At 34.7% G+C, this 23,915-nt stretch overlaps 1 protein-coding gene across 2 annotated transcripts in view; it reads right to left on the bottom strand.

Moving 5' to 3' along the window:
• Positions 1 to 20,794, bottom strand: part of cacna2d2a (calcium channel, voltage-dependent, alpha 2/delta subunit 2a) — a 186,107-nt gene extending 165,313 nt beyond the window's left edge. For both annotated transcript variants that reach the window (XM_026212970.1, XM_026212972.1), the window contains exons 1-2: positions 20,139 to 20,794; positions 6,199 to 6,280 (exon numbers count right to left, since the gene is read on the bottom strand). In XM_026212970.1, the coding sequence (XP_026068755.1) occupies positions 6,199 to 6,280; positions 20,139 to 20,254 (198 nt within the window). In that variant the 5' untranslated portion in view covers positions 20,255 to 20,794. The remainder of the gene's footprint in view (positions 1 to 6,198; positions 6,281 to 20,138) is intronic.
• Positions 20,795 to 23,915: the final 3,121 nt, after the last annotated feature.

Raw genomic sequence — 23,915 nt, 5'->3', positions numbered from 1 at the left:
ATCCGAAGTTCATGGAACGAAAACTGAGACAGCAGAAAATAGTTTCCTTTATCTTGCAAAAGCTTTACAGTTTTATTCATTTTAGTTTGATAAATTTACCGAATCGCGACATGTTAAAGTATAGATTTTTTTTAAGCCCTGCTGGCCACCCCATGCACACACACACACACACACACACACGCACACACACACGCTACACGGTTCTCTCTATGTCAAGTGTTATGTCGCTCACTTAGTATATCTAATACAGCTGTACATGTACAAAAATACACATTCCTCTACAGTCACACTCACATGGTCAACTCAGTAAATCTCACAAAGAATTTCTAAAAATTTAACAAAATTAAAAAAATGCTAAAAATATATCTAATATTAATTTATATAATTTAAATGTATATTAAACAAACATATATATTAAATCCTTTAAATAATTATTATTATTGAAGCAAGAAATTTTGGTTTTGAGTGAAATTCATTTATGCATTCATTTTTGCATCTGGACTTTAACAGCATCCAAAAGCCATTCTTTGCCTTTGTTGCATACAGTATGTGTGCATGTGGGCTGCTCTGTATCTGACAGTGATGGAAGTGCATGCAACTGTCTGATTTAGCTTTTATAAGCTGGCATACATGTGCATAGCTTCTAAATGCAATCATTTTTATTGTATGTACTGCAGGAAGTCAATGAGTGTGTGTGTGTGTGTGTGTGTGTGATAGAGAGTTGTTGCAATTGTAATGCCAAAGCACAAATCCCATCAAACAACAAAACCTGGGAGAAGGGCCAGTGGCACAGATCAGAACCAAAGCCAGCTTTAAGAGTGTGTGCATGCTGGAGAGAAAAGACAGACCATGTGGAGTGTATCCGAACCGATCCATTGGAGAAACAAGAGAAGTCAGAGTGAATAAACAAATATGAGGGAGAAAACAAGAAAAAAGAGGTGTGGGCTGGTGCTTCAGAGCGGCTTAAGGAGCATAACAATGGATCGAGAGGGCATTCTAAGATTCCACAAGTAGAAGCCTACACAATAGGAACCGGAACGCTGATCTGAATTCAGCTGAATGCTCTGCTCGCAGATTTCCCAGCATTCCCTGCAAGCTGCCGTGTCCTTTCATTCCTATCGGGAACTTGCCTGCGTTTGCTCACAGTTTAGGTGGGGAAAAGATGCAGGTTGACTCTCATTCTAACGGCACCCATTCACTGCAGAGGATCCATTAGTGAGCAAGTGATACACTTTGAGATTCAGGAGAAACATCTTAGAAAAGAAGATTTACTCTCCATTTGCTCTCTATGTAATCTCATTGCAGTCTAGGCAAAATAAATGAGATATTAAAGAGATCTCATGTGTGATACTGCATCACACATGGGTTATGACGTGAATACCAATGTCAACTAGTTTAGTGAATTCTGCCATGAGGGTGAGTAAATGATGACAGAATTTTATTTGAATCAATTATGCCTTTAAGACAATCCTAAAGGCAAAACTACACAAAGACAGAGAGAGACAATCCCTGCAAACTGTGGACTCTACATTTAAAGACACGGTGTGCACACTGTTAGGCATATACACACTGACGGGTGAACCTGGTTCACCGGGTTTGCTTTAGGGTTTCATCACTGAAAGATAGAAAAGTGCTCCTGGCACATTTGAGGTCTATGTGATTTTATTTTGTTTTGGCCTCAGGGTGCGAGAGAAAACAGAACACTGATAGTTTAATATAAGAAAAGTATCTTAATATTTAATCTCTGTATTTATTTGATCAAAAATAAAGCAAAACAAAAAAAAATGTAAATAACTGTTTTACATTTAACATTTATTCCTGTGATGACTCCAGTCTTCAGTGTCACATGATCCTTCAGAAATCCTTCTAATATGATTTGCTGCTCAAGAAACATTTCTGATTATTATCAATGTTTAAATCATTCAGCCAAATTTAATTTCATGTTGACTTCAGTACTAAGTGCAATTAAACTAGAAACTTAATTAAACCAAACCACCGATCAGCAATTACATCTGCAGTCCCTGATGAAACACCAACGTCCACAAGAGTGTGTGTGTTTGTGTGAATACATGGGCGTGTGTGAACAATTCATGATGATTTCAAAGCGCTGGTGTCAGCTGAAGCCTGAAGCTGATTATAAAGACCTCTGAGAACAAACCGCCCACACACACACACACACACACACACACACACCTGTCAACTTTTCTAATTTTCACATAGAATAACTTAACAGATAAAAAATAAAACACATTATATAGACATGTTTATAAAAGAATTATAAAAATGACAAAAGCACACAACATTTCAAAAACATTAAAATTAAAACGAAAACAGAAAATATGAATACAAAAACAATATTATACAAAAATATAAGAATACTTAATATTTAATTAATTCATAATATTAATAAAAAATTCTAAGAGAATAAAACTGGTTTAGATTTTGTAACTGATTTCTTTATTTTTTCAACAGATTTTATGACTTTTGTTAATGTTAATGTTACACTACAACTATGACTATTATGTGTACAGTTATTCAATAACAACATTTTATTGTTTATCACATAAAATGAACAGGACTTGATTAAATATATATATATATTAGTAGTGTGCAGCATGTCAAATTACCAGCTTCGATGAGTAACATGTGATTTAGTTTGGTTGTGGTGTGATGCACTGCTCATATTTTAGAAAGACACTATACTGTTAACACTATTCTTCTTGCAAGCCATGGTATTTTTACTTCAGGACAAGGAAATGTAGTTCAAACTTCTATCTGAATCAGAGAGTAGTGTGCATTCAGCAGCACTTTCTAAAGCTTTTCTTGACTCAGTGTCTATTTCTGTCTCTTACACAAAACACACAACAGTCCAGGTGTTCAAACACCCAACAAACACTCACACACAGTTGGCTTCTGTGTGAAAAAAAAAAAAGAAGAAAAGAAGATTTAAATAAGAAATAGCTAAACTGAGGACAAGGCATAAAATATGCAGATGACTGGCCCAACTTGAGCTGTCATAACCTTGAAGACGAGCCCAGAAACAGCCACACGAGTGTGTTCTATTTTTAGCCGCACTACTGAACTAAGTGTAGTTTGTTAAGGAGTGTGTGTGGGATTAAAGCCGTACATCTGCTTATCTAACAATCAATGACTAAAGACACAGAGACAGACAGAAATAGAAACAGAGAGAGAAAGAAAGGGAGCAGCGCTTCCATGTCCATTCCATTTAATTTCAAGAAGCAAAGTAAATGAGGAAGCAAGTGATGCAGCAGAAAGGATGTTCATTTATCTCAGGGGTTCCAAAACTCTTTTTGTCAGCTGCATCTCTTTAATCTTAATTATTCAGTTCCCAGCACACACACAGTAACACTGTTTTGTCAAGTAAAACAAAATCTGCTTCATATGGTAGCAAATTAACAAAATTAACTATTTTTTTTAAACCATGACAAGCAATATGATATACTTTTTTCAGCACCCAAAGCATATGTCCACATTCATCCTTCCCCAGATGAAAAAATATTATAATATAATATAATATAATATAATATAATATAATATAATATAATATAATATAATATAATATAATATAATATAATATAATATAATATAATATATATTTGCTAATATTACTAAATATAATGTAGAAATTACATTTTCGTTAAAGCTGCTTTACAATGATTTGCATCGTGAAAAGCACTATACAAAAAAAATATATATATATAAAGTATATATATATATATATATAAAGTGCATGCCGCAATTTGCATCCGGCAAGCTGGAGATCAAAGTTTTTCACAGCAGTTAAAATGTTGTTTTTGAAAGTCAAAATGTCAACAAATATAAAATGAAGCAGAATATTTCGTTAGATAAAAACATATTGTGAATTTTGGAAATGATTACATCTGTCTTTATTCAATACATTTTGACTTTTGGAGTTTACAATGCTTTAGCATTATCGGAAATGTTTGGACCACACAAATCGGAAACAATGCAGCCTCTAATGAAATCTAGAATGAATAAATAGCTCTGTTATATTAGGACAGATAATAAACTCTGAATCACTCTCAGAATCAGTGTCAGACGAACTGTCAAGAGACCAAGAGACATCGCTCTCTGCTCCTCCATCAGACTCTGCATCATCAATGTTCTCAAGCAAGGATAAAACCTCAGTGACAGTCATTTTCTTTCTTGTTGCCATTTTGACGGTAAAGCTAAGTTTTAGCTTAGCAAAAGCATACAAAACTGCCAGAGAAAGGTTGCTAGGCAACAGCTACGCACATCTTTAACGGCGGGAAAAAGCGCTGAGGAGATACAACGCCTGTAATATGTGCGGTCAAATTGACCGTTATGGCCATTCAAGGTAGAAATACTCAGAACTCTTTTGTGTTTTGTAATTTTAATAAAATAACAATGTTAAAATAAAATTTACATTAATTTAAGAAAAGTCATGGAACTGTAGTTATATGGGTTTTATTTCAACAAAGTTATTACATTGAAAATCTTTAAAACGGTCAAAATGACTGCCTTGGTAGTTCTAGTGTTAAAGACATCATTTTCATGGTTTCATTTAAATATTAACAATAAAAATTATACAATAGTCACTTTCCCAGTAAAATTCCAGTTTTTCAAGTTTGCCAGTTTTTATTGTGTTGCCACACAATATATTTACTCACAATTAACTCCAAAATAAAATAAACTTAATTCAAGTTCATTCAACTAAACAGGTAAAGATATCAGTCCATACTGATCTCAAAAAGGCCAAATGTCATCAGATTCTATCAGTAGTCCTAACCATGTTTACTGAGTTTATCTATCCAGAGGTCTGAATAACATCTGCTATCTGACTTTCCGTTAAGGTCAAGAATTAACGTTCAGCTTGCATTAACATAGTGATCTTTCTGATTTGTTCTTTCTCCATTTTGTCTCCTTCTCTCCATTCCAAATATTTCCAACTCACCTGTTTACAATTTTTCAAGCAATCTGTATTCAAGATTGTTGTGCGCTGAATGCAGCCAGTCCGTTCCATTTACTTTCACCAAAATAACTTTGAGAAGCAAAAAAAAAAAAAAAAAAACTTAGAATACATTTGCAAGATTTATTTTTTCAGAAAGGTTGGAAAAGAATATCGGAATAAACTGGGCATGACGAGGAAAGAGAGAGTGACAAAGGAAAGCAATCTTGTTAGCGGGCTGCCGTGGCCCAGGGAAGGTTTCTATCACATGCACATATAGGGAGAGGCATCCATTTAGAAAATGTCTTTTTCTGCACATGCTGGGCCATTTAGCACTCCCTGTGACGACTCCTGTTTGGGCCGGAGATAAATGCGCTTTCACAGACTCACTGCACACACACACACACACACACACACACACTCGGACCACAGACTCAGCAATCTCCGGCTCCTGAGAGTGCAAACACAGGTTTGTATGCATTCAGTGTCCCAAACTGATTTTCTAAAAGACACCCACACATACGACTGGACAAATTTAAATATATATTTTTTCCCTTGCAAATAACTGAGAATGTTTAGCATCCCTATCAGGTACTCTGCTGTGTATGCCAGAAGAATATATTCAATGCTAACAAACAAAAACTGCCAGAGCTTAAAAATAGAAATAGCCAGCGATATATATATATATGTGCGTGGATATAATTTAATAATATATATATATATATATATATATATATATATATATATATATATATATATATAGTGTGTGTGTGTTAAAAACTGCATTTTCATGGTCTCAGACTATTTAAATATTAACAAATTATTTCACACAATTCAACAAATGATACAGAATTCTAATTTAACAAGTGAAATATACATGTGAAATACTGTATACAATACTAAATATATAGTACTTCAGGCTTTCAGAATCTATTGGTTGAATAATTGCTTAGTTCTCAAGAATCTGACCGCTGTCAACAGAAAATGATTGTTATGAAATGTCACTATTGAAGTGACCACAAACAACACTGCTATTACTGTAATCATCTTATGCAACCACCGTTATCATAACATCATAAACAAGTTAAAGCTTCTTCCTAAGGCGTCACAACAAAGGTAAATAATACAGTGTTAATATTATGGTCGATTCCACACTGATTTAGTGAAGAGAGACGCCTTTGCCCTAAAGCTCTGAAACGACACAATATTAATATAATAATAAAACAAGTTAAAGATGTTCAACTTACTCCTTTCATTTGCTGGACTCCAGTGACGAGCTGCAGCACCTTCTCCAGTTCCTTCTCTATGCGACCTGCCCAGTGCATCATCCTGTTAGACACAGAGAGCACTGCTTAATCACATCTGTAATGATTACCTTCACACGATGGCTAAATCCCAATTCACATACTATCTGTCCTACAGTATATAATGTGTGCAACAGAATAGAATAGAATAGAATAGAATAGAATAGAATAGAATAGAATGACAGTGCTTGTTTTTTCCCCCAGCTGTCTGGGAGTTGAAAAAAAAAATATTATTAGTTAATTAATAAAAACAATTCAATCCAATTTAATTCAATTAAAACAAGTGCTTTTATTTTGACTGCGACCTTGTATGTCTCATATGTCTCTGATATGTTTACTATATATATATAGTAAAAGCTTCCTAATGATAACTTTACAATCTTTAGTGAAATCAAAATTGGAGTTGCATTGCTTTAAGTGCATGTCCATTAGCTTTAAAATGGGTCAACGCATTAAATAAAACCATGCTCAGAGTCATTTCATTGGGTCTTATGTTTAAATTACTCCAGTGAGCGATCTGAAAACGGACTATATTACTGCTCTATATTCATATACTTGTGTTTACGGACAGTGTGACACTTCATAAAAAGCTTAATATCTACTAGAGCACATCTGGTGTCATGAGGTGTTTTAATATTCAGTGTTCGGGAAACTGATGGAGAACATTACAGGGGAATTTCAGCAGTGTCACACAAACCCTATAACAGTTTTATCTGCTAGTGCCTAATGGTCAGAGATTTGTAACCACGGCCCGGGGTAATAAATAACCCTTATCTGTGATACACAGCCTGAGAATAGCTCCAAAGGAAATGCTGTATATGTGTGTGTTTCTGACTGAGAAGTCTTATTTACTTGATAAGAATGAAGAATGAATGAACTCAGCTATTCCATTAGCATTTAATAATACAATGCTTTTAAAAACAAACATTTTATTTCTTAAGAGTGCACATTCCCTGTCAATTTTCCTGTTTTTCCCAATACACTGACATCCAGTTGAACAAGAGAAACCGGATCGAGAACCAGTGACTCTGTGAACTGGATCAACTGATTCACTATAAAGATCTGACTCAAAAGAACAATTCGCTCACCAAACAGCTGTTGCTTCTTCTTTCATAAATTAAATAAATGAATGAAATGGTTCGTGGTTTGCCTGTTGGACTTCAAAAGAGCTGTATAAACTATTTTTACTATATTTCTGGGTGATGAAGGACCAGAGATGAGCCTGTACTGACAAGAACGATGCTGAATTTTTTTTAATTTCTTTGAAGGATAACATAAAAAATTAAATAAAAAAACTATTAAAAACTCAGTTACTAGAAACGCATTGCTTATTCTTTCCAACCCTGCAAGCATTGACCAGGCAGCAATAAGGAGTGAATTAAAAAAGGAATTAAAATAAATCGTATAAAAATGGAATGACACCAACTGTCCCGGGGTTGACAAAGTGAAAGTATCTTTCACCATCATGCTTAAAAAAAAAAAAAAAAAAAAAGTAAAATATGGCACATTACTGTAATAACATTTTACAGCTGTTTTACCTGTTTTACCTAATTTTGCACTACATTGCACTGTGTTTTAAGATTAACAGAACAAGTACAGTGCTTAATGCAATTATTGTGCTTAATAAAGGTATTTTATTTGGGATTTGGCAAATAAATGGCATTGACACTGTTAGCATTAATTGTGTGTAGTAGCATCAAAGATATAAATTAAAAGAAGTCAAAGGCATTCAATCAAAACAGATAGACAAAAAAAGTATTTTCAGACACTCAGCAGGACTTTTATGACTTATTAGAATTTGACAGTGATTTTATATTAGAAAACTGACAGTCTGTTTCATACTCGGGGGTGATAATGAACAATTAATATACATGTTTTTGTTTAGACTCTGATCTTGTGATCTTGAATGTCCTAGGAGGAATAAGAACAGCACATTTGCATGAGTACATGACGACAGGATCTTTATTTTGAGGTAACTGTCACTTTAAGAAAGTAAATAGGCTCAGTTTGGATTAATCTTGACTTTAATCACTACCTTTCCAAACTCTCATCCTCGCTTTCTCTCTCTCTATGGCAATGGGCTGCTCGGCTGTTGGCAGGTAAGAGTGGATGTTTAAGGAGCCGAATGATAAAGAAAGCCTGGTTCTGACAGAAGTGCCTCCCTAAGCAGCAACAACACTTACTAACTGGGCTAAACCCGAATGAAGCAATCAAACGTCCACAAATCAGAGCTATATATCTGCCTGCAGCTCCTAAGGCTCTTAACACAATGAGATTCAGCAGAAGAGAGATGGAAAGAGAGTGGAAAGTAAGAAAATGCTGTCTTAGGCCAGAAACGTTCTGTATGCGAGGACACAAACACAAACTGCACTGTAAATGTGCATCTTGTTGTACGTACTTATATGGATGAAACTTGTTATCATTTGTATCATTTAAATAATAATAATAAAAAATAAAAAAAATATATATTTTTATATATATTATATATATATATATATATATATATATATATATATATTTTTTTTTTTTTTTTTTTTTTTCATGTTATTTTATCAAAGCTTAAACTTGTAAAATACGTTTAAGAGTATTGCATATTTACAAAAAAAATTTATATTATATTATATTATATCCCTTTTTGGAAATTACAAAAAGAGTGTTATTCCAGTGGAAAGACCAATTAAAAAATGTGAAAAGGAAGCAAATGAATGAATAAATAAATCAATGTTCATCAAGAAAACTGTTTTCAAACAAATGAAAAATGTTTGAGACTCAACAACAACAACAAAAAAGATAAAGGAAGAAATAAAGATTGTTGTTTTTGTTGTTGTTGGTTTAACCAAGACTCAAAAATAACTAAACATGAAATTAGTTATATAAAATAGCTGAATTTTGGAATAATGTTATAAACTGCTGTCTGAACTTGTGGGAACAATCATGCATCATATTAAGCATAGACATAAGCATTAATTTAAGAATATGTTTCCAATTTTGCACTTAAGATACAAGATAATGGATGCCCACGTAAGAATACACAATGAATGGAGAGGCTTTTCTAATACATGCACATATTGACACTAAAAGCTTTAGGGGCTTTTAGCACCTACATCTCAATGTACACTGAGCTGAGTAAAAAGCACTAAGAAACACAGACTGAAACCAAAGTAATGGCATGCATGAACGCAATCATAACTTCTTTCAGTGCTGAGTAAACCTTAAAACACCCATAAATAGTCCAGTGCTTTCAGAGCACTGATTTCAGATATTTATTCTCTCCATAACAGCTGTTTCACTGCAAATCCAAAGAAGCCGGTAACAATATGACCCTCTCCCATCTATCTCCACCATCAGCTGAACAACATGGTAATTTGTCATTGAATGATAGGACAGAAAAAAAAAATGTCAACATGAAATGTCAGTTTCATCTGAATAACAAGGATAGAAAGATCAGCATAAGAATGAGTCACAACGGCAACAAAGAAAACACTCCTCCAAAAATCCACAACTGGCATCTAATGCGGTTGAAGCACTGTTTTCCTCAAAGGCAAGTGACAACTCACCATGTTTTATGAGACACAGGATTTACAACAAAGTACATACAGCACACAAGCAATTCATTTCTTCTAGAGTGCCAAACAACACATAACGAACCACTGTAACGGAAACAGGTCAATTTAGCTCAAAGGGAATCATTTAAGATTTTAAAGGGAATTTGAACAGAATCACTGTTTCACGGCTGATCACTGAGACGCCCTGCGATTTAACATCAAATCTGCGCTGGATACTAATATCCAAACTATAGTGAAACACTATCAATTAGCATAGTAACAAGATCGACAGTTTAAGACATTAACTTGTAAGCACAAAACACAAGATACTTCTCTTTTCAATATGAATAAGGCTTTATTAGATAAATCTAAGACATATAAACTAATCACACATAAACACATAAACGCACGCACTCACACATTCACACAAGTTGCAGGAATATATAAAGTTAGGGAAAGATGAGTTTAAGAGAATGGAAATATGGAATCCCAAGTTTACAGCAATACGTTAAATTGCATAGACATGAGCAACCATCAATCACTTAATTAACACTCGCATTGAGTTCCTCAATGGGGTTGAAATTATATTAGATACACCAGCACAACAAATATCTGGGGATACATTGCCTTCGTTTCCTGTGAAAGGGACTCCCGTTGAAAGGGGTATCCCGGTGTCTCTGATTGGCTGGAAGTTCAGTAGTGGCTGAAGTGACGTCTTAGGAAGCCCGTGGTTGTTGGGCGTTGGCTGAAGGTGCAGAGTCGTGTGCGCTGGTCGAAGTTGAACGGGCACCCGAGGTCAGGCGTCGGAGACTCGACGTTACAAAACTTAACTCAGAACACGAAACTCTCAAACGGAAAAGAAAATAAATAAAGTTTGACGAGACATGGTTGTGTTCCTTCTCATCGTGGCTAAGTAGCAGCAGGCGTGCAGGCTGAAGCACGCTGCAACCGCGCTCAAAGAACAGTGATGACTAAACAGCATGGCTAGAAGCTAAAAGCTAAAGCTAGGTAGCAAAGCTACAAGCTAAAAGCTAAGAGCAGGCATGACTAATAGCAGAGATTTTATGATATCCTCAGTTTTTAAACTGGCCTGTTGGCCACACCTCAAATGTTGTCTTGACCAATCAGATATTGTCTTGGCTCGGGGGGTATCATAAATCATATGTTTATCTTACCAAGCATGTGGTCCGAATTTTCCTGCTCTGGCAGGGTCTAATTTTGGACATGATTCCTATAACACGACACCGATACATGGGACAAATAAATTATTGTCTGAACTAATTCAAGCAAGCAGATTGGATCACAGACATACCAAACATAATTACAAATCGTTAAACTATGCCATAGTTATAAAAAAAAAAACAGACACAATAAGTGATTATAACATGATGTTATAAATATGATGTTATCAAATGTGTGGGTTACACATAAATGAATATGGAGTGAAGCGATGGACTGATTCATTTATAAGTCTTTTTGAGTTCATTGTGGTCCATATATCTGTACAAAAGCAGTTTCTTTGCCATTCTCTGACAAAGGGATGTTCTGTGAAGACAGAGGTTTAAATCCCCCCCCCCCCCAGGAATTTCAGCCTGGTTCTGCTAGGTGGGGGGAAGTCAATGGAAGTGTTTAACTCATGATGTCCAGCGTTGCATTTCAATTATGAACAACAAATTTGACAATCTCTTCTGCAAATTAAAATTGTCAATAATTGTTCTAGTGGTGTTAATGTTGAAAGGTGTTGTGTGAACAAGTTGGTTGGTCATCTTGCTTGGTTCTTGTGGCACTAGAACTGATTTACGACTTCCTGAGGAATTCGGCTCGTGTTTCAACGCACAGCTTTGATAGACTCTTTAATTTGTCTGGTTCGACTCATTTCTGTTACACCACTTTATTGATTTTTTGCTGTGTCAAGAAAATAATTTCAATTTGTACACGCAGCACCACTCATCAATGTCAGTTCCTAAACAGTGGACCAATCAGAAGACCCAGAAGGCGGAGCAAGTGTTGCAAGTGTTGGCTTGGCAACTTGAATTCATTTAAACCTTCTTAATTTTTATGTATATGAATCAAATTTTTACTTATATATTTATTTGAATCTTATTTTTGTTCTGAGTGTGCTCAAGTGGATCTATTGTCTTGTATCTTAAACCTAATTCTGATCACAAATAAAAGTGCAGCACAATCTCTTCATTGCTACACAGCTTTTGTCCATAGCACAAACTTGTGTGTGTGTTCAAGTGTGTAGTAGTAGATTTCTAGTAAAGCATGGCGCTTGCAATGTTAGGAATGGTATGAATTTTAACTTATATAATCCACCCCTAAAAGCAATGGACAAAAAATTGTCTAATGCATGCTGCCTTGCATACTTATAAATTAGGGGTGTGTTCAAATCAATAATTCTAACAAAGAGATATGGTAATCGTGATAATCAGGAAATAAGCAGTTACCTATAGTCAATTCAATTTGAAGGCTACTTTGGTTTAGTGTCATCTTACAAAACATCCATTAGAAGTTGATTCAGTTAAGTTAAATATCTTTTGGCAGCTGAGATTCAATTTGCTCAAGGAAAAAGCAAAGTGATTCACTCTGTGGCCAATTCAGCATCTTTCAAGCAAGAACAAATCTCCAATATGGTTTGCTTTTACCTTAAAAGATTTTACCATTAAAAAAAAACACGTCGGATCAAAAAGTGGCATAATTTCCTTAAAATTTTCCTAAATGTGTTTATCCACGAGACCAGTCTCTGACTCATTGCTTCCTCTCACATTTCATGCTTTTCAAACGTAATTAACCGAACTAAGCCAAACCCTGTTATTATAAGTACTGTGACCTCAGAAACCCCTAATGCACGCGGTCGAGCCACTGCCGAGGGAGATTCCTGTAATCTATCGATCTGATACTGACAGATACACAGGAAGTGAAGAAAGAAATGAGATTGCACAGCTCATAATGATATAAGAGGAGTTTAACAAGATGGTAATAAATGGATTGAGGAGACAATGGCACTGCTGAAGGAAACGTGTCAACAGAAAAAAGGTCACAGTTTGAGAAATAAAGGTTTTTCTGAGTGAGGAAGTACTGATGCTAACCGCTAATGACATCACCTCCAGCATGTGCAGGAATCTAGAATGCTTGCTCTTTTATGCTCAGACAGGCTATAAAATGTGCCAGCTCATGCTTTATGACTCCATCATCCAAACGCATTTATATAATGCCTAACCACGATGTTGATTTTAGTAGATTTTTTCACCTTTTACTGTACATCATCATCATTATTATTATTATTATTATTATTATTATTATTATTATTATTATTATTATTATTATTATTATTATTATTATTATTATATACATACTACTTATATTTCAGCTGTATATAGAACATTTATTATATTATTTATATGATTATTATTATTATATTTATATTATTATATAAAATTTACACATAATATTTATATTTTATTATATTATATATACATTACATATTATATTATATATTTTATTATATATAATAAATATAAAATGTATATTATGTATGTAATGAATATGTACACACACGCACATATATCTATAAATGTAAATGATAAAATAAATAACTATATAAGATATAAGACTTTAACAAGTATGTATTGACAATATTATATCATGTTAAACATATCAACATATATATGCACACACACACACACACACACACACACACACACACACACACACAATATATAAGCCATATGCTCATAATAATGTTATCTTGGAAATCAGCAATAATTTGAAACAACATTCATTATGTTGCAGAAAATTAAAAAACATTTCCAAGAAATAAAAAAAGCACATCTACATAATCAATAACTGTAAAATACAATTAAAACACCACTGGTAAATGTTAATTTTCTCAAATGGCTGAAAAAAAACTCTCTCACACTGGCCCATCTCTATTGCTTTTTACAACTTCTCTTTACAAAACTCTCGTCTTTGAAGTTGTCTTACTAACCAGCCTGAATATCCAGGTTAAATACCACAAAACCAGCAGTAAGATCCAGAGAGGTGCTCACTCAAAGTGAGGTTTCAAATTCACTTCACATGAAAGAAAGAAAGCAGATTAGGTAGAGCAAAGACTGAAAACCAATCACAAAACTGCTGCCTAAAGCATGTTAGACAGGAAGTAATCCTCACATTACCGCTAGTAGATTCTACATGTTATTTCATTGTGTTCAGTATCATATATAACCCAAATAACTTACGTTAAACTTTACTGCCTACTACTAATCCACTAGGTACCGTAATAAACATACCCAATTTACACAAACTCTACATACAACGCTCACCATTTCAAAACAGAAAAAAGTATGTTTTGTGCATGGCTGACATTTTATCATTACAAGCTTTTTTTTTTTTTTTTTTTTTTTGTATATATCTCCTTCTCTCTGAAGAAAAAAAGCTTAAATTTCCAGTATGCATGTAAATGTGGTTGAACTGTGACTTTCAGCACCACGGAGAGCGCACTACACAATAACACTGACATTAATAACATTGAGATTTTTAGACTATTTTATATTTTTAAACATTTTATGAGACATATTTTAGCTTGTACAGAGCTTAATTATTGACAGCTAAAACAAATATTATTTTTTTATATCTCATGGAGTTGTGTCTTGATTTAACCAAGCTTAAAAGCTTCACCATCTGCATAATTACATGAATAATCTTATAACATACGATATGCAATATTTTTAAGTTGTAAATAAAACAGAGATTACTCTAGTAAGAGAAAATATTTTTTTGGTCTTTCTGCTTAAATTCATGTCTAATTTAACGTGTGCTGTTTCTGTTAACTGTAAAATTTACTAGCAATTACAAAGTAAAAAACAAATTCTACACTTTATAATGTACTAATAACAATAATACTTATAATAAAAAATATGGTTAAATTCAGAATTTACTGTAACAACTGACTTCTAATTTCATATAATACATAAATTGGAATTTGAATTAAATTGGCCACACCCTCACAGGAAGTTGAACTGGAATGACAGGAAGTAGAATCCGGTGAATTTGGTATTCAAAGAGTTTTGTGACAAAACATAATTAATTACATTAATAATTTAGACTAATCACTATATTTTTTCATTTATATTTATATGTATTCACTGGATCCTGTTAACGACCTTCAAATTTAATAACAAATATAAAAGGGATTCTCGTTTCTTTTTTAAAGTTACATTTAACCATTCAACCACATTCACAAGTCTTTGTCAACCATGAACTCAAAGCTACGTCTAAATAAAATGGAAAAAAACGGATGAAAGAAGACAGGAGACTTGGTTAGACTCTGTCTAGAGACTCTGTCACTAAGAAGAGGTTACTTTCCTCTCCAAATTAATTATTTAAATGCTGAGTCATTTAGCCATTAACCAGCCTGCCGTGTGACTGGAGGTAATCTGTACCACGAGAGCGCATGCCTCTCACTCATACTGTGTCACCATGATGCAAATCTGTAACATAAAACACCCTTAAACATTATCATCAACTAGAATTTTGTTATGGCCTTTATATGACTTACATAACAAGGTACACATTTATCTCAATAGCTGATGTTTATCAGTTAAAAGACCAGACTTTTTCAAGACATAAAGGCTCTGTTGTGAAACGAGTGAGCTGACTTATAACCTAGACAGCTGTATTGTGGGCTTATAAGGAAGTATACTTGACCAATGAACTTTATACTTGAGAACTGTGGAACGTTTTACGGAGGCAGCAACATATGCATTTTAATTAGATGAAAATCATTTTATCAATACATTTACAGTCAACATTTCGATTGTGTTGTCCATTATATTATTGATTTTTAAAATAGCTCCTGTCTCTGGAGTGTGCACATGACACCTTAAAAGACTGCCAATGTAAGCAGCTCACTAGATTTTGGAACAATGCTTTAAATACAACATGACAGACACTTTCTTTTATGCCAGTAAAACCGTGGTTAAAAGATATTAAAAACAAAAAGGATACATCACCACTTGCCTATTATCACCTTTACACGATTGAAACACTGAATGGAATATGCTTTGATAAACGTAAGCATGATTTAGTTTTGGTTATTGATAGATTTTTTTTTTCTTTTCTCAAATCCTTCTCCATGGTGGTCATGCTTGCTTACTGGGTTTGGTAAAAAGGAGCAGGCCTCAAGGCTCAAAGCGATGTGTAAAATAAGCATTACAAATATCTGTGACTACAGGCCACAACACCGCAAGCAGAAAACACACAAACAGAGAGAGCAAAAGACAGTCTATACCAGTGTATTATGAAGATTATCAGTTATTAACCGTGCATAATACTACCCAGACATGGGCTATTTGTTCTCTGGCAGCATCTCTGTGATTCTGACAGGTTGATAGACATCGCTTATCAAGGCTGACAGATTACATATGCTGCGCTGTTTGCAAAGTGAAACAATCCTTTCAAATTCGCCACACTTTTCTTATGCAAGGCAGAAATTATTTGAAGACCTATAGGTTAGTTATTATCGTGCCAAGCATGGAACAATACATCTTTATTACATTTATATCAAATTCTGATATGCCCAGATAAAAGATACTTTTTGTTTTAAACTGAGTAGTCAAATTGTACCACTGTACCAACAATTTTATCAAATATAAATGTACTTTGATGTCAGCAACCAAAGACATTAAAACAAAACAAAAATTATCCTCTTATAACTAAAAGTTAATTTGTTATACTATCCTTACTATGCCTGATCATAGAGTTATTTGCAGAATTGCAACCCTATCTGAATGGACTTGTGACCCATTTTTGGACTGCAACCCACCAGTTGAGTAAAAAACACTGAATGTATACATCTAAAAAGAGATATAAGTTTTAGCTGCAAATGTCAGTAATGAGATCACAAACAACTTCATTTCACATTACGTAAAACCTTACATAAACAGCATCAAAATTCAGTGATTTCATACGGCATGGGAGTCGAGATAATCCACTGGGGACTGGCATGTGTGGGCACACAGTGGACAAATCCAGCGTCTGCCCCATGCGAGCGCACAACTGGCATGGGCCCAACACCCTCACTAGAGAAAACGGCTGGTCCACAGCAAAAAAATAAATAAATAAATAAAAGATGCTTTACATGCCTCCAAAGCAAAAACAACTGATAGTATGCTGCGGTACACCAATTCTAAACTTCATGAATGGGAGGATACTTGCATATCTAGCATATCAGATTAAATGCATTAGAAATCGACTGCTGTTTTTGGAAGAAAAAAAAGGGAGAACTGACTGACAAACCAGTGGTGGACAGTAACGGAGTAGCTTTACTTCGTTACTGTACTTAAGTACATTTTTCAAGTATCTGTACTTTACTGGAGTAGTTTTATTTTGAGCAACTTTTACTTTTACTTCACTACATTCCAAAGCATAAAATCGTACTTTTTACTTCACTACATTTCATAAAACATATCGTTACTCACTATAATATATCACGTGCTCCGACACGCAGAAGCGGTGTCTGATTCATCATGAACGAACTGAGTCTTTTCAAAATAAACTTTTAAATCGGATCGCGAATCACATCAAACGATTCGTTTACGAATTAGAATGATCCGATTGCAGCTGTTCTGGTGTCGACCACTCACTGATTCAAATGAACCGTTTAGTGCGAGACTGCGAGTCCCCAGAAGTAAGAACCGGGAGATCTTGTGAGCGCGCGTGCGTCTGACGTTGCTAAAAGTAAGTTATTAATGTCGAAATTTTGGATTAATTATTGTAACTGAATATCATATTTAGGTCAAAACTGTCAGTTGTTTGGGGACTAAATCCGTTGTAAAGAGTGATCTATTTAAGCCCACTGAAATGCTCGAGTGCAGACGATGCAGACACATACATTTTAGGTAAAAAAAAAAAAAAAAAACAACAACAAAAAAACCTTAAAACAACACAGATTAAATACAATAACTCAATCACGTTCAAATTCATCGCTGCCGTAATGTTAACAGTTTTATTAAAATGTCCTATGTGACATCTGTTTTTATATTGTTTATCGACAGTAAAGTTATACATATGTATATTGTTTGGATTAACTAGACGAGTAGACAGACATGAATGTTCATCGTTCTGAAAATAAGTAAATATTGTTAGCTGATGCTAAGTGTCTAGCTAACAAGCTTGTTGGTGCTAAGTTGATGTAATTTTTATAAATAATGTCCACATATTTTTATTCAGCCACCTATATATATATATATATATATATATATATATATATATATATATATATATATATATAGATTACATAATATAGATTACATCTGGTTAGAAAAGAAAGGATGTGATGTTCAGAACATGGTAACTACAGTAATTATCAGTGGGAAGAGATGCACCCCGTTTGGCCAGGGGTGTTTTTAAACCACATACAAGATTTGAGAAGGAAAAAATCATTATGAAAATTTTTTTATTATTTTTTTCCTTAAAATGTTCTTCCTAACTTCAGGCCTTATTATCATGTCATATATACAGTACAGACCAAAAGTTTGGACACACCTTCTCATTCAAAGAGTTTTCTTTATTTTCATGACTATGAAAATAGTAGATTCACGATGAAGGCATCAAAACTATGAATATACACATGTGGATTATATATGGAATTATATACATAACAAAAAAGTGTGAAACAACTGAAAATATATCATATTGTAGGTTCTTCAAAGTAGCCACCTTTTGCTTTGATTACTGCTTTGCACACTCTTGGCTTTCTCTTGATGAGCTTCAAGAGGTCGTCACCTGAAATGGTCTTCCAACAGTCTTGAAGGAGTTCCCCGAGAGATGCTTAGCACTTGTTGGTCCTTTTGCCTTCTGTCTGCAGTCCAGCTCACCCCTAAACCATCTGGATTGGGTTCAGGTCCGGTGACTGTGGAGGCCAGGTCATCTGGGCAGCACCCCATCACTCTCCTTCTTGCTCAAATAGCCCTTGATGCCTTCAGTGTGACTCTACAATTTTCATAGTCATGAAAATAAAGAAAACTCTTTGAATGAGAAGGTGTGTCCAAACTTTTGGTCTGTGCTGTAACTTTGATGTTCTGTAAAACAACTAACTTTAAAATACTTTGTTCTTACTGGTAAAGATCAGAGGGTCAGCTCTGTTTTCTCTCAGGTACATCACAGTGTAAGCTTCACAGTGAACATTACTCTCATCAATGTAGTCCATATCAACAACAAAAATATATCTTGACTCCATATAGTGGTTATTTTGAAAAAATCCAAGGTATTTTGAGCAGTAGGATTATAAAAAATGTGCTAAAATAAAATAAAATTAAGTAGCCTATATAAAATTGCAAACATCTATCTTGCAGTACTTTTTTACTTAAGTACATAAAAAATTGAGTACTTTTGTACTTTCACTTAAGTAAAATTGAAAAAGGAGTACTTTTACTTTTACTGGAGTAATATTTTACCATATGTATCTGTACTTTTACTCAAGTACTTGATTTGTGTACTTCGTCCACCACTGTGACAAACACAGGAAAGAGAAATCGTTAACATCACCACTGTTTCACCTTTACACAAATAAATGCATCAGATTCAGAGTAAACCTCATTATAGCTCTGTTCTCTTACTGTATGTCAACAGTTGTCTCGCTTGTGTCTAATTTTGAGAAAAGCTAATGTTTAAACAAAAGAAAAATGAAAGAGAAATTTTCCTCCAGGCAGTTATCATGGGTAGTTTCTACGTATGCAATAATCAATATCAAACAGGTCACTGATACAAAAAAAAAAAAAAGTCATCATGCTCTCCATATCTGAATTCAACCTGAGACACAAGTATTTTCAGTGCATAGTGCAAAACTAAAACTAGCATATGTTTTAAAGTAACAGAAGTTTAAGGGTTCCCAGACCTTTTTGACCAATTACTTGAAAAAAAAAATACTGATGGAATCCGGCTTCTAATAGAAACCAGTACAATAATAAAACCTCGTTTGAGCGATGCGCTTCGTCAAAAAGTAGCTGCTTTTAAAACGTGCAGAACACACTCCAGTCGTTACCGTATCCGTACTCGGTAACATGACAGCAAAAACAGCAAGCAATCTACGCGGAAGCCCTAACTATCGCCGTGCTCCTGTCACGACTCTTTCGATAAATAATTGAACGACTAACCTCCTTGGAAATGGTAAACAGTCATGTACAATTGCTTAGGACTACAAATACGAACGGCGATTACAAATAAAAACAGAATGACGCGTTAACGGAGATATCTTGAGCGTCTCGCGAAACTGGGATGCTGTGAAACGCGCGCATTCGACGCCTCGATCCGCGCTCGCGCTTCTGAGCTACTTACGTGTAGTGCTGAGGAAAGAGGAGCGTCGCCGTTCCCGGTGAGGACAGGCTGAGGAGCAGCACAGTTTGAACGGAGAGAAGGCAGAGCAGACTGGAGGACTGAGCCAACATCGCCATTTTCCATAAAAATTTCAAGAAACTGGGTAGATATAAACGGAACCGGTAGTCAAGCCAACGGAGGCAGACGCCGAGCTGTCGACGAGGATAGAGAAGGCTCGTTAAGATCCAAAGCCACTATTAAATCTCAATCTGCAACGGGGCTGAGGGATTGATTGGAGCGATGCAAGGCAGTCCGGAGACGCGCAGATGCGCTGATGCTGCTGCCGCTGCTGAGCCTTATTTGCGCTCTCTCTCTCTCTCTCTCTCTCACACACACACACACACACACACACACACGGGGGAAGCGCGCTTTCACTGCGTGACAGACGGGGGCGCGCGACTAAGGAAGACCATCTTGTCTAGTAGTAGTTATCCAAACTATACTCACTAAATCCAAGTATAGGTCTCTGCAGGAAAGCAATGGGAGTTGTATACACTAACAAAAAAGTATTCGTTGTAAAAATGTAAAATGATGTATTCATCTATTTATATTTTTATTTATTACGTTTTCTGTTTCTAAAGCCGTGCATAAACACCATAGACTGTATACACACTTCGATATAACCACATATGTGTGCAACATATCCAGATGCACAGTGTGTAAAAATTAAGTGCTAGTAACTTTATTTGTTTTTCCCTATCATAGAGAAATATAGATAGATAGATAGATAGATAGATAGATAGATAGATAGATAGATAGATAGATAGATAGATAGATAGATAGATAGATAGATAGATAGATAGATAGATAGATAGATAGATATTGTGATTTCCCAATTGGGACACAATATTAGCCTTTTTTTAGAGACTCAATTAAATGTTCAATCAAATCGTAATCATAATCATATCATCGCATGTTTTGAGGTATCAGCCAAAATTATATTGATAGCTAAGAGAATCGATGACAGTTCATATTGTGATATTCATGTACCAACTTACACATAACATACTAATATGCTTTTAATATCCAAATCCGTTAGAGGATTTTTAGGCTGCATTAATTAGGTAAACCGGAACCGGGAACACTTCCCATAACACCCGATGTACTTGCTACATCATTAGAAGAATGGCATCTACGCTAATATTAGACTGTTTCTCTCTTATTCCGAGGTCACCGTGGCCACCAGATCCAGTACGTATCCAGACCAGATGGTGGATCAGCACTTAGAAAGGACCTCTACTGCCCTGAAAGACAGCGGAGACCAGGACAACTAGAGCCCAGATACAGATCCCCTGTAAAGACCTTGTCTCAGAGGACCACCAGGACAAGACATCAGGAAACAGATGATTCTTCTGCACAATCTGACTTTGCTGCAGTCTGGAATTGAACTACTGGTTTCGTCTGGTCAGAGGAGAACTGGACCCCAACTGAGCCTGGTTTCTCCCAAGGTTTTTTTTCTCCATTCTGTCACCGATGGAGTTTCGGTTCCTTGCCGCTGTCGCCTCTGGCTTACTTAGTTGGGGTCACTTCATCTACAGCGATATCATTGACTTGATTGCAAATAAATGCACAGACACTATTTAACTGAACAGAGATGACATCAATGAATTCAATGATGAACTGCCTTTAACGGTCATTTTGCATTATTGAGACACTGTTTTCCAAATGAATGTTGTTCAGTGCTTTGAGTGCAATGTATTTTGTTTAAAGCACTATATAAATAAAGGTGACTTGACAACATTATGATATCATAGTTTCACGTGGTAATACTAGGGTACTTTGAGAAGAACTATGGTACCAGAATTCATGTGCATAATGGTCTAAAAGTTTTTCACAAAGCAAATTTTGTTATGCTATCGATGATAAGAAAAATAGATATACTATATATTTTAAGTATTGAAAACAATTTTTTTGCAAGGAACTCTAACACTAAAAATCACTAAAACACCAGTTGATCATAAGACATTGTGCAAAAATAAAGAACAGTGAAGTCAGTGAAGAGAAAAGATCCTGCAGCATCAATACTGTTACATAATCCAATGACATTTAAATTCATTTAATCAATGCATAGATGGATCCACACACACACACTGGCTTTGTGTTCTGTGCTCAATGAGCAGAAAGCCTGAATTCATTCCATCTTGTGGGAATTCCCTAATTCATGAGTTGGTTATTCTCTTGTTGTCTGTACTAGTTAGAGCGTGAAACACAGATGTCCTTCAGGGCCGCTGCATCACGAGGATGTTATCGCACAATTTGATCAGAAAGGGACAAACGACACACTGCCTCTTCCTCAAACACGCTGTCTCAGGTGCCCTTGACTCAGTATTGATCAGAGCAGACAAAACACAGTGTCAGCCTCACACACACACACACACACACACACAGTCACTCCTGCATTCAGTTTATCCTCATTTCCCGTGTGTTTGCAGGATGGATAATTGCATCATGATTCAGTTTGCCAGCCTTCCTTTCCATTCAATTTCTGCTCCTTGCCGTGTGTTTATAATTATACATTTACAAGTTCGAAAGACTTCAAAGAAAGTAAACCTCTTTTGTCCATTTTGAAAACAGTAGTTGAATCCGAAGAGGCTAACAATGACAATTTAAAATCTCTATAATAGTGCAACTAAAATTATTGTCACTGTACATTTGTCTGTTGCATTTCTTGATAAGTATTTGAGTTTAGATTAGGGAATAAAGAATATATAAATTTTATCAATAATTTAAAAGACATACACTATATTAATATTAAATGGTGTATGACAGTGTGCTTACATATAAATAGCTATTATTAAAATTAAATTATAAAATAATTATATGTGAAGTAAAAGCAACAGTAATAATGAGGATTAATGATTTTTTCTTCAATTAATGTCGGCCAATTACTATGAGATGTAAAATGCATGTTATGTATTAAATAAAGTGTATTAAACACATGACTTTGAAATTGGCTAAATCAAGCATCATTACTATTGATAATGCTCAAAATATTTATTCATTTATTTATGATATTCACTAAATGGAAAGGATTTGTAAAACATGCATTTAAATATTCAATAGTAAGCTAATCATTAATTCATTATAATTAATATATCATTATAGCTTTCCTCTTACCATAAGTAATTAGGCACTAAAAAAAATGAAGAATAAAAAAATCAAGCATCATACTTCAAATAAATTCATCTTAATGTTAAGTGCAAATACAAATGCTAATGCAATTTTCCTTCATTTTTTGGCACCTAATTAGAGTACGATTCAAAATCATAGACATAGATCAGATATTATGACAGATAATTATAGTCTTTAAGGTTTATTTGATTTATACAAATTTTGTAGTTTTAAAAACTACATTAAAAACTATTGTCTGCCTTTATTTACAGCTTTCGTGAAGCAGGATTGACACTGAATTGAGAAGAACTGATTGGCTGGATATAAGAATGCATTCATATGTATGTGTAAACTATTAGGTTGTCTAATTCATGATGATGGCATCTTTTTTTAGAGTCCAATGCATCAGGGTTGCTGTAAAAGCACATCACACCTCTGCTGAAAGGAAAGCGTGAAGGAGAAGACAGACAGAAGAGAAACACTGAATGAAAATGCACTGAGATTCAAGAAAATATGACAACAGATATGTGGCATGTAAGGAGAGAAAGATGCACAGAAAATGTTTTGGGAAAGACCTAAAGTGGAAGAAAGCTGCTTATTGTATTGACACCTTGTGTAAATTCAGCT

Source organism: Carassius auratus, chromosome 31 (assembly GCF_003368295.1).
Source record: "Carassius auratus strain Wakin chromosome 31, ASM336829v1, whole genome shotgun sequence".
NCBI lineage: Eukaryota > Metazoa > Chordata > Actinopteri > Cypriniformes > Cyprinidae > Carassius > Carassius auratus.
The sequence above is the reverse complement of the archived record's forward strand: the minus strand, read 5'-3'. Positions and strand labels throughout refer to the sequence as shown.